This window comes from Stigmatopora nigra, unplaced genomic scaffold (assembly GCF_051989575.1).
Source record: "Stigmatopora nigra isolate UIUO_SnigA unplaced genomic scaffold, RoL_Snig_1.1 HiC_scaffold_72, whole genome shotgun sequence".
NCBI classification, from domain to species: Eukaryota; Metazoa; Chordata; class Actinopteri; order Syngnathiformes; family Syngnathidae; genus Stigmatopora; species Stigmatopora nigra.
Window position 1 is genome coordinate 26,296 of NW_027551649.1, and position 12,688 is coordinate 38,983.

The 12,688-nt window shown below is 43.3% G+C and overlaps 1 protein-coding gene across 1 annotated transcript in view; it reads right to left on the reverse strand.

Annotated features, from left to right (window-relative positions):
- Positions 1–12,688, reverse strand: part of LOC144193106 (anoctamin-10-like) — a gene marked incomplete at its 3' end in the record, with an annotated part of 53,829 nt that overhangs the window by 22,241 nt on the left and 18,900 nt on the right. Inside the window, exons 5-6 of the mRNA XM_077711938.1 lie at positions 9,081–9,196; positions 2,549–2,648 (exon numbers count right to left, since the gene is read on the reverse strand). Coding sequence (XP_077568064.1) covers positions 2,549–2,648; positions 9,081–9,196 — 216 coding nt within the window. The remainder of the gene's footprint in view (positions 1–2,548; positions 2,649–9,080; positions 9,197–12,688) is intronic.

A 12,688-nucleotide genomic window follows, 5' to 3' on the forward strand; every position in this document is an offset into this window, starting at 1 on the left:
CAAATGCCTGTATTAACAGCTCTTTAACCTATAACTTTCTGAACTTGAATGGAACATTGAACATGAAATATTCTGGACACGGCTTCTCTTGCCTACTTCTTGCTGCTAGAGATCTGGCAGTGCTTCTTCTCACATAGCTGAGTCACATTTGGATTGAGGGAGGAAGCAGTGGAGGCCCTCAGTAGAGCTTTAAGATGCTCATCAGTAAGTCTAGACCTGTACTTGGACTTATTGTAGTTCAAGGTGGAGAAGAGCTTTTCACCAGTATGTGCTCCCAAAAAGGCACAGTCTGCTTGAACAGTCGGGAAAGTTCAGGGAAGCTGGGGGTCAACTCTCTCAAAAATTGCCTAAGCTTGTGTGCTTCTCCACTCACCTCTGTGAACGTGGCTTTGAGAGCAGAGTTGCACTGCAGGTCAATGAGCTCCATTTGAAGCTCAGGAGGGGCATCTTGAATATCAAAGAAGAAGGGGCCCGCGAAAATTTGAAATGTGGCTTTGTTCGTCTTGAAGTCTGCAAATCTGTGATCAAATTCCTCCTGTAGCTTCGAAATGGCCTCAACATACTTCGCAACACTGAATGTTGTGCCTGCATCTACGAGAACCTTGCATGCTGGGAAATGGCCAGGGTTTGCCTGAGAGAGCCTGCCTTTCCATAAAACAAGTTTAGTGCAGAATGCTCTCACGTTGTCATAGGCATCACTGACAAGTTGCCCCTGGCCTTGTAGCTTCTTGTTCAGTACATTAAGCTCATGTGTGATATCAACAAGAAAAGCTAAGTCCATGAGCCATTTGGGATCACTTAGCACAAGAACAGCAACCCAGTCTATCTCCATGAAGTCTTTTACTTTTGCTCTCAACTCAAAAAACCTCTTCAACATGTTTCCCCTACTGAGCCAACGTACCTCCGTGAAGTAGAGCACATCTCCATATTCTGACTCCATTTCCTCTAAAAAGCATGGAACCTTCTGTGCTTTAAGCACCTGGATCTGAATTGGTTGATGCATTTCACAACGAAAGACATCACATTATCAAACTTCAGGCATCTGCTGCAAAGGGCCTGCTGATGGATAATGCAGTGCAGAGCTATGGCATCCTCCACACCCTCCTCTCCCAGTTTTTGCCACCAGTCCATTTTCCTCCCAATCATTGATGGGGCTCCATCAGTTGTTATTCCAACAAAGCTCTCCCATGGCAAACCGGCATTCTGAATGGCATCACACAGCTTGTGAAACAATTCCTTAGCGGTGGTCTGGTCATGTATTGGAATTACTGTGAGCAATTCCTCCATCACTTCAAAATTGTCATCAACACCACGGACATATATTGCGAGCTGGGCAGTGTCTGTGATGTCTGTGGTCTCATCAAGAGCCACTGGATATAGTGAAACATTGTGCTTTCTCACACAGTTGATCACAAATGTCACGTGGCAGGTCAGAAATGCGCTCTTCCATGGTGTTGGCAGAAAGGCTGATGTGGTTGAACTGACTTTTCTTTTCTGGACAGACAATATGTGCAGCCTGTAATATGCACTTTTTGATAAATTCACCTTCTGTGAATAGCTTTCCTACTTTAGCAATCAGCTCACAAACGGCGTAGCTAGCTTCAACTGCTGCATTACTTTCTTTGGGAGCCTTCTTGAAGAAATCTTGTTGCCTCAGAAGACGTGTTTTAAGACTGGCAACCTGGTTGGCTCTCCCATCTCCCTGGTATTTTTCATACTCCTCAGCATGTCTAATAGTATAATGACATTTCAAATTGTATTCCTTGTGCGCCGCAACTTTTTCAGTGCAGATGAGACACGTTGGGGTGCCCCTGTGCTCAACAAAGAAATATTGCACTTTTCTTGAAACTGCCTGTGCTCATCACTGACTTTTCTCTTCACGGCAGGCTTTGAAACAGACATCTCTGGGGCTGTAATGTGTGTTTCGACTTGGAATGATTCTCAGGTTGACCTTTTAACTTTCAGTCGCGCGGGTCTGTGCCGCATGCGCACTTTCGCTCTCCGATCGTATTGGATTACGGCAACTCTCTGAATTTCTCAATTGTAATGTTAACGCACTTACAGTTAAGTTTCAGTTTCACTCGCGGAGATGGCTACAGACACAGACAAAAGCTGGATCACAGATCATAGCGCCTCATTCAGTTCTATGCTCAGAGCAGCAGAGGACTGCGCGCCGAGCAGAGTGATCAGCTTCACGGCTTCTCCGGCCAGCTGATTGGAGCAATGAATGAGTGAGTGAGCGAGGCACTGGACAACCCGGCCAATGTTCCGCCCTCCAGAGCTGTATACCTTACCGTGTTTGGTTCATTCAGCTACGAACACAGTGTCATTCATATCAATCTTGCGGGCCGCACAAACATTAATTTTTCATATTAAGCCGGGGGCCGCAGTTGGCCCACGGGCCGCGAGTTTGAGACCACTGATCTTCAGTATGCCAAAGAAAACTACACAGCCACTATCTACATCAAAATACCAAACATATTCACATATGATTGTGCTTATTTACATTTGATTGTGCTTTTTTTCAGATTTTAGTTGTCATACCTACAATGACATCGACCTCCCAGTTCTTGTTTATCACATGTTCTTCGAACAAGTCAATAACCGATGTAAGGGCAGTTGGATTCTTCAGGAGAGGACATATATCCCTATGGAAGACACAAACTTCATATCAGGGGTGCCAAACTCAGGACCTCGAGGGTCCCTATCCAGTATGTTTTTCATTTCACCCTCCACCAACACACCTGCATCAAATATTCAGGATTGTTAAAGGTTTTAGACAGTTTGATGAATATTTCAAATAAATATGTCATGGGCAGAACATTTGATTTAGGTGTGTCAGTCGATGAGGACATGAAAAACAAATTGGATACAGGACCCAAGGACTGGAGTTGGGCACCCTTGCTTTATATCATGCGTGATTATTTGTGAGAACCAACAGATACATTGTTTAGAACCAAAATACAATTGTTGTGCTTTTAAAAAAATCACTTTTAAAAAATGGTTGTTTAACAAATAAAAGATTGAGTTTACACACTTGGAGAAGGTGAAGAAATTCAATCACTCATCAATCAGGATCCGACAGCCGTTTCTGGCCACCATAAAAATTCAAACTCTACGTTGCATGGTTTGGACAAACGTAGCGATATAATCTTAAAATACTGTACACACTGAAGAATGGCATATTTTACTCATTCTTTTTATTGTAGCTGTTTCATTTTGATATTACTACTGCAGGACTAAACTCTTGTTCTTAACTCAATTACAATGAACAAAAGGCTCTGTCTGAGATTCTGTTTTAGAGGTTGAATTCACACTGATGAGGAAACAGATGGAGGGGGACTTCAAAGGACAGAAAAAACAAGGAGCTGGACAGATGGTCTGGACTCCAAAGGACAAGCAGAGACAGAGGTCTGGATGATGTGGATTCGAGGATGGAGAGTGTGAAGTCCGGAGAAGGCACCCCTCGCGGCAGTCGTGGACCAGTCCGCATCTCATTGTCAATTAGCGAATGAATATGCATTTTTATTATACTATAACTGGGCAAACGAGGTTCTGGGCGATGTCTTCCTACGCTTGGGACAGCGACACTCAGCGGGCTTATTCTTTGGGAGGGAGACCGGGAGCTCTGTATGGATCAATTTGTCCGGAATAAATCATCTGTGAATTAACTCGCTCAACCCTGGTTTGTCTCCTACGATGCCGAACACGCTCCATTGTTAGACGGGATAAGACAGAGTTAAGTAATTGGAGTAAGGTGCTAAAATTATTAGTTAACAACACACACAAACTCACATACCTGTCAACCTCTGCCGATAACTGCCCTTATAAATGATTATGATTCCCCGTACAAACCCACAAAAAACGTACAAACACCGTACGACGCATGTTTACTCGCAGTAACTCGTTTCTTACCATGTAGCTCCTCCATGCTTGCTTCCACGATATTTACCCTGGATATCTACGCATGCGCATGTCATCCTTTATCGACATTGCCGTACGCACCGCTAAAAAAATACATACGATTGTGGATAATTTTTGCTGGTATACCGTGACAATAGTACCGATCGATGACAGTAGCGTCGTTGGCTACCAGCTGAAGAATATGACATATTTTACTCATTCTTTTTAGTATAGCTGTTTCATTTTGATATCATATTTTACTCATTCTTTTTGTTGTGGCGGTCTTGTTTTAGTATCGCCACTGAAGGGTTCGGCTCCTGTTCTCAACTCAATTACAATATGAACAGAAGGATGGGTCTGAGACTCCTCAACTACAATGTTAACAAAAGGCTCTTCCTGAGATTCTTGTTTCAAGGTGGGATTCACACTGATAAGAGATCAGATGGAGGACTTCAAAGAGCAGAGGAAACAAAGAGCAGGGCGGAGGATCGGGACTTCATAGGACCAGCGGAGACAGAGGTCTGGATGATGTGGATTCAAGGCTGGAAGATGTGGAGCCCAGAGAAACCCCCCTCACAGCAGCCCTGGACCAGCCCACATCTCATTATTAATCAGCGAATGAATATGCATTTTTGTTATACTATAACTGGGCAAACGCGGGTTTGGACAATGTCTTTTCCATCCTCCGCTTTGGGACATCAACACTCAGCGGGCTTATTCTTTGGGAGGGAGACCCGGAGCTCAGTATGAATCAATTTGAATGGAATAAATCATCTGTGGATAAACTCGCTCAACCCTGGTTTGTCTCCTCCGATGCTGAATGCGTTCCATTGTTAGGTGGGAGATTACAGAGTTAAGGAATTGGAGTCAGGTGAAATATTTATAGTCTAACACAGCCTACGAGACCATCTGGATTTTAGCCAAAACGGTCTTGTTGAGATCGGGCTTCATAAATATTGGCGATTTAAAAAAAATGTCCCCGTACAAAAGTTGGTGTACGGCGTACATGATTTGAAATGGTAAAAAACGTATAAAATACGTATAAAACGTACAAATTGACAGGTATGCACTCACAAATCACGTTTAATAATGATTATAGATTAATTTAATTTTGTTATTAGCACATATTTTGTTAACTACCTCCCTAGCAGTCAGATTGAAACGAAATTTACAGAAAAGATAGGTAAGAATGTTCCCGAATACGGGATGAAATAAAGTTTTAATCTAATCTAATTACGTTATGTTTAAGAATAGTTGAACGAATTAGAGAATTTTTATATAGGAGTACAGCTCATTTTACGAAATTATCATGTTACTAAAAAACGTTCTGGAACCAAGTAACCTGTGAAAGATCATCAATCATTTCAACGTAAAGTTGATTTCCCATAGTACAGACTGTGTCATACTAAAACGAACACGGCTTTAGTCCTATCAAATGTGCTTAACTACGGATGTGCGTAAATCGGTGAAGAGAGTAGTATTTTGGTATTTGTTTCGTTCTGCCTTTCAATACTCTTAGCGTTTCTTCATGTGATAGCATTTTCATGTGTTAGATTTAAACAGAGATTTGAATGATGATCACAGGACTCATTTTTCTGATTTACAAATTGAAAAGTTGTATTTTGATTACCTGAACAAAACACCCTGTTGAGGAAAGTCCGGAAATGTACGGATATGTCGAAGTAGCAGTTGCATTTTAGATTCTGAGCATCCTTCCATGAAGCAGAATTGTACAAGGATCTTCAAGGTCGACTAGAAGATTTTAGATTTTTACGGCCAGTAGTCAAAAGTCCTTTGGGCAAAATTTGCTTTTAACGTGTACAGCGTAGGGACTTGGGCCAAAACTTGCAGTTAGTGTGTACAGCGTAGGGACCGCTATTCCCAAAATATCGAGTAAGCGTGCGGAGTTTTTGCGTCATTTCCTTTCATTAGCGGAACACTGCCATGGATCACTGCGGTTAAGTGAGCCGCGGTTTGTCTTTTCGAAGTCAAGTGAGCCGCGCTTTAATTTCGGATGCTCTCTATTTTAAGATTTTATGGAGGGCCAACTCTGTTCTGGGTTGTCCTTTGCTCACTGTGGAGGAAGTGGGAGAGCGGAGGATGCTGACCAGGATGATGTCCATCATAGACAGCACCCCCCACCCCAATTGGATTGAATAACTTTATTCATCCCGTACTCAAGAAATTTCATTTTCACAGTAGGAAGAATGAAGGAGAATGCAGATACAGGAAATGCTATTTAGACATACATAGATAGGTAATAAGCACGTTGATAAATGAATAAATGTATAGTTGGGTTTATTATATTTGTGCTTCGCTTTCTTTAAGATTACACAATATTATATATTGGAAATGCTTTGTTTAACTTAGCTTATTGACGTTGGAAGGGGTCACTTTGGTGCATGTGCTTGTGGCCCTGATGAGCAGAGGGAAAGGTCCCTATCAAGTTGGACTTGTCAAAATTGTTTAGAAACCCTGGCTTTTCACATGGATCCAACGCCTGTTGATTGTTTGATATGGATTAAACCCCGACGCCTCACACAGTCACAACTTCACATTTAAGATTTTGGGAAGGACAAATAAAAGGTTTTGACTTGGAAGATGACAATATCGAATCAACCTCCGAAGATACTGAAGTAGAAAGTTTGTTGTTGCCGTTAGCTAATTTCAATATTAGCCTGTTTCTACTTCCACAAGTTCTTTTAATTCATAAATGGAAAAAGTCAGCAGAGTCTCGTTCAAAAGGCGTGGCTTTATATAACAGATCGATCTGGACCTAACACCTCATACAGAAGCAAGAGGTAGAAAGGTAACTCAATACTTTTTACAAAGCACATATATAGCAATGATCTCTGTCCCTCTGAGTATGAGTGTGTGTGTGAAAAAAACCCCTATGACCCCACACATGGGTCATCCTTTTAACTCATGTCTGTCGGCAGTAACTTCTCTTTCTCTGAGCCGAGAGGGCCATAACTTCTGGTAACACAAACAAAACTGGAAAAAGGAGTGAGACACTAGGGTTCACATTGGTCATTCTAAGATAACGGAACTAAAAGTAACTTCAGCGTCTATGCCATAAAGTATAGATAGCTCATTATTTACGCGATAAATCATACAGGGTTTAACAAGCGGCTGTGTTCCACATAGTGAAGTCGTAAAAACACTATTAAACATATATAGTGGTTCAGCCTTAGTTTCATTTGCTTAGTTATTAATGTATTAGTAAGTTGCATAATTGTAGTTAGTTATCATTTTAATATGTAATTCCAACAATACTCGCAATTGTTTTAAAATTGTGAAGCTCGGTCTACATGACACGACCTTAATTGTTTACCAAATTAATAGATGTCTCCTTGTATTGTTTATAATGTATTGAAGATAACAAAAAATGAACCTAACATAAATACACGTGTTGCTGAAATCTCTCTCTCCCTCTCTCTCTCCCTCCCCCCTCCCTCCATCTCTCTCTATCGCACTCTCTCTCTCTCCCTCTCTCTCTCTCCCTCTCTCTCTCTCTCTCTCTCTCTCTCCCTCTCCCTCTCCCTCTCCCTCTCCCTCTCCCTCTCTCTCTCTCTCTCTCTCTCTCTCTCTCCCTCTCCCTCTCCCTCTCCCTCTCCCTCTCCCTCTCCCTCTCTCTCTCTCTCTCTCTCTCTCTCTCTCTCTCTCTCTCTCTCTCTCTCTATATATATATATATATATATATATATATATATATATATATATATATATATATATATATATATATATATATATATATATATATATATATATATATATATATATATTTATTTATATATATGCACAAATACATTTACAAACACTAAACTAAATTTATTTTGACGTATATGAAGGAAATTCATGAAAAACATATCTTGCACAAAACATGGATCATCGTCACTGCTCGGTCGGGTCACGGCCATCTTAGTGAGGTCGGGGCGCTGCCGTCTACCTTTTTATTTTCCAGGCGCTAGTAACCTTGATTTTGAAATAAAACAAATTGCACCTTCATTTTTTCTCTTTTTATTTGTTCTTTGAAAGTGACAACTATTGGAGTTTTATGAACCGTCGAAAGAATTTAAATATTTCGACATTAGAAGCAATATGGCTGCCACAACGTCTTAAACTTCTGGTAAGAGCATTGTATTTTCTGTAATTAAAAAGCATCAGGTTCTCATCAAGATAGACTTGTTTCAAATGGAATAATTTCATATTTTGCATTTACAAAGACAGACATATTAACTTCCTTATGATATTGTTCTTGATAATGGTCTTTTGATTCATACAGTATCTCAGAAATACCACTTATGAATATTTTTCTTAAGATTTTCCCTTCAAAGTAACACATTTGTAATCCCTATTAAAACCATTAATATGGAGGTGAAAATTGTGAAACAGGGGGGTGGCTTATGCGAGAGAAATTGTAAAATTCAATAATTTCAAGGCAACTTTCAGGGTGTGGCTTATACGCGTCGTCAGCTTATATGTGAGTAAATACGGTATTTGCATTTACTAGAAAGAATGCTGAGCCGAAAAAACGTTTTTCTTCTTTCTGGCAACACTTCTCAGCACTGGGAATTTAAACATTTTCTGAAACACAGGGCAAAGAGCAGTTTGTAAATACAGAGGAAGAGGGGAGTAAAAGCAAGAGGAGGGGCAGAAAGACGGCAATCACAAATCTGGAGATGTGACCGAACAGGGAAAGAGTGATGATGTTTGAATCACATCCATAAAGTAGTGCCAAATCATTAGCCATTATTTCAGCACTCCATGGGTGTTAAAACAAACTTTTAATACAGAGGACTGAGAAGACCTGCTGATGCTGTGTATTCCAGCCCTCCTTGGGACCATGTGTGAGGGTGGTGTGTGTGTATATGTGTGTGTGTCTGTGTGTGTGTATATGTTTGTTTGAAACTTAGGTTATATTATTTATTCGGACTTTGTAGAAAACTGGGCACTGTTGAAATATGGGGAGGATACTATGGGTGTATGGAAACCATCAAGTTTGGGCTTTCTTGATTAGGTTGCTAACCTACAACTCAGAGAGGCTTAGACATGGATGGACGGATAAAATTATTGATGAAAGCAAAAAATAACAATTAAAATAGAATGAATATAAAAAAAATAATCGAATAAAATAAATCAATTGCATATTATAGCACAGCAAGTTGTGGTGTTACCTTTTTTTAAGAGCCTCGATTGATTCAAAATCCAGACGAGCGAGCTTGATCTGAATGTGTTTGGGAACATCAGGAACCAAGAAGGCCAGCATGAACTTGAAAGCCAGTAAAGCATGCTGCAATTTAGATTCAACATAAGACATTTACGTGAAATGTTCAATTTATGCTTAAAATACTAATAATGATACTGTGATCCTTCACCAATTTGCGGCTTCAGTAGTTTTTATTTTATTGGATTGGATAACTTTATTCATCCCATATTTGTAAAATTCCGCTGTCACAGTAGCAAGAGGGTGAGGATGCAGAAATAGGAAAGACATCTTAGACATAAATAGATATGCAAAAAGTAAGTTAATAAATAAATACATGAATAAATATATAAATAAATAAGCATGTTACTGAAATATATATACATATACACATACGTGTACATACACACACACACACACACATATATATGTATGTATGTATGTATGTATGTATGTATGTATGTATATATATATGTATATATATATATGTATATATATATATATGTATGTATGTATGTATGTATATATATATGTATATATATGTATGTATATATATATGTATATATATATATGTATATATATATATATATATATATATATATATATATATATATATATATATATATATATATATATATATATATATATATATATATATATATATATATATATATATATATATATATATATATATATATATATATATATATATATATATATATATATATATATATATATATATATATATATATATATATATATAATTAAATTCAAATTAAGCATTTTTGAAGGGGAATCCCTACTTCGCAGAAATTCACTTATCGCGGGTGGTGCTGGTCCCCATTAACCGCGATGACCGAGGGAACACTGTGTATAAATGCACATATATACATACATACACATAGATGTACATGCATGCATACGGTAGGTCTTAACACAGCATTTTTTGTTAAAGAGCCTGACAGCTATGAGGGTGCATCAGTCTTGCTGAAAGAGCTTCGCTGAGACTCCACAGACTCATGCAGGGGGTGGAAGGTGCTGTCCATGATGGACAACATCGTGGTCAGCATCCTCTGCTTTCCCACTTCCTCCAGAGACCAAAGGACAACCCAGAACAGAGCTGGCCCTCCTGAACTGCTTATTCAGCCTGTTCCTGTCCCTCTCCGTGCTCCCGCATTCTCAACAGACCACTGCATAAAACACTGTAGATCCCACTACAGTGTCGTAAAAAGTTCTCAGCAGTCTCCTGCACACTCCAAAGGACCGTAGTCTCCTCAGTAGGTAGAGGCGGCTCTGGCCCCTTCTATACAAGGCATCTATGTTTGTGGACCAGTCTAGTTTGTTGATGAGGTGAACACCCAGGTACTTAAGTACTATATGTTATGATCGCGTCGCGTAGTGCGACGCGATCGAGGGGGAAAGTGAACCCAGGTGCAGAGTCGCCGAAGCAAATGGAAAAGGGGAGGCAGATATGTTGCTCTTGTAGCTTGATTTAATAAATGGGGTAACATAACAAACAACTTAGCTTGGTCACTTATTACAAACAAAAAGAAACATGCAGCGTTGCGTGGCGTCGATGTGAACGGCATGACTACAATTTAACACAGGGAATGAAACCAGATGATCCGACAGCGTTCACAGAAAACCATAATGCTTAAATAGCAAAATTAACCTAATCACGTAATTAGCCACAGCTGATAATAATCGTGACATCATGCCAGGAGGGGCAATCCAGCCACTCCTGACAGTACACCCCCTCCCAGGGGACGGATCCTAGACGTCCCAAGGTCAATTCCAACATGAGAACCAAGAACAAGCAGGGAGGGCGGGTGGGAGACCTAGCATTGTACGGTGGTCGTCCACACCAACCCAAGAACAGACGAAGGAGAGGTCAATCCGGCGGGCGTCCGCGCCAGCCTGAAACAAGACAAGGCAGTAGTCGGTCCGGCGGGCGTCCGTGCCGGCCAGAAACGAGACGAGTCAGTGGCAGGTCTGGCGGGCGTCCGTGCCGGTCAGAAACAAGACGGGGCAGTGGCAAGTCTGGCGGGCGTCCGCGTCGGCCAAGAACGTGATGAGGCAGTGGTCGATCCGGCGGGCGTCCGCGCCGGCCAGAAACAAGACGAGGCTGTGGTCGATCCGGCGGGCGTCCGCGCCGGCCAGAAACGAGACGAGGCAGTGGTCGGTCCGGCGGGCGTCCGCGCCGGCCAGAAATGAGACGAGGCTGTGGTCGATCCGGCGGGCGTCCGCGCCGGCCAGAAACGAGACGAGGCTGTGGTCGATCCGGCGGGCGTCCGCGCCGGCCAGAAACGAGCAAGGCAGTGGTCGGTCCGGCGGGCGTCCGCGCCGGCCAGAAACGAGACGAGACAGTGGTCGGTCCGGCGGGCGTCCGCGCCGGCCAGAAACGAGACGAGGCTGTGGTCGATCCGGCGGACGTCCGCGCCGGCCAGAAACGAGACAAGGCAGTGGTCGGTCCCGCGGGCGTCCGCGCCGGCCAGAAACGAGACGAGGCTGTGGTTGACCCGGCGGGCGTCCGCGCCAGTCAAGAACGTGACGAGGCAGTGGTCGGTCCGGCGGGCGTCCGCGCCGGCCGGATACGAGACGAGGCAAGGGCAGGTCTGGCGGGCATCCGTGCCAGCCAGAAACGAGACGAGGCAGTGGTCGGTCCGGCAGGCGTCCCAGCTGGTCCTTTAAGTCTTGGCCAAACTGCCTGCCTTTAGGAGTAATTAGAAGTTTAGTACGGTCGGGCACCTTACCCTGTCTGCTCGGGGGGTGGACAACTCTCTCCTCCCGGGAAACCGGAGCATTGCTTCTCTGGACGTTGCCGGCCCCGTCCTCCAGGAGCACCGGCGAATTGGCACTCTCGACGTCGCCAGCCCCTTCTTCCAGGGACTCCGGTGAATTGCCACTCTCGACGTCGCCGGCCCCTTCTTCCAGGGACTCCGGCGAATTGCCACTCTCGACGTCGCCGGCTTCTTCCTCCAGGGGCACCGGCGAATTACCACTCTCGACGTCACCAGCCCCTTCTTCCAAGGACTCCGGCGAATTACCACTCTTGACGTCGCCAGCCCCTTCTTCCAGGGACTCCGGCGAATTACCACTCTTGACGTCGCCAGCCCCTTCTTCCAGGGACTCCGGCGAATTACCACTCTTGACGTCGCCAGCCCCTTCTTCCAGGGACTCCGGCGAATTACCACTCTTGACGTCGCCAGCCCCTTCTTCCAGGGACTCCGGCGAATTACCACTCTTGACGTCGCCAGCCCCTTCTTCCAGGGACTCCGGCGAATTACCACTCTTGACGTCGCCAGCCCCTTCTTCCAGGGACTCCGGCGAATTACCACTCTTGACGTCGCCAGCCCCTTCTTCCAGGGACTCCGGCGAATTACCACTCTTGACGTCGCCAGCCCCCTTCTTCCAGGGATTCCGGCGAATTACCACTCTTGACGTCGCCAGCCCCTTCTTCCAGGGACTCCGGCAAATTACCACTTTTGACGTCGCCAGCCCCTTTTTCCAGGGACTCCGGCGAATTACCACTCTTGACGTCGCCAGCCCCTTCTTCCAGGGACTCCGGCGAATAGCCAC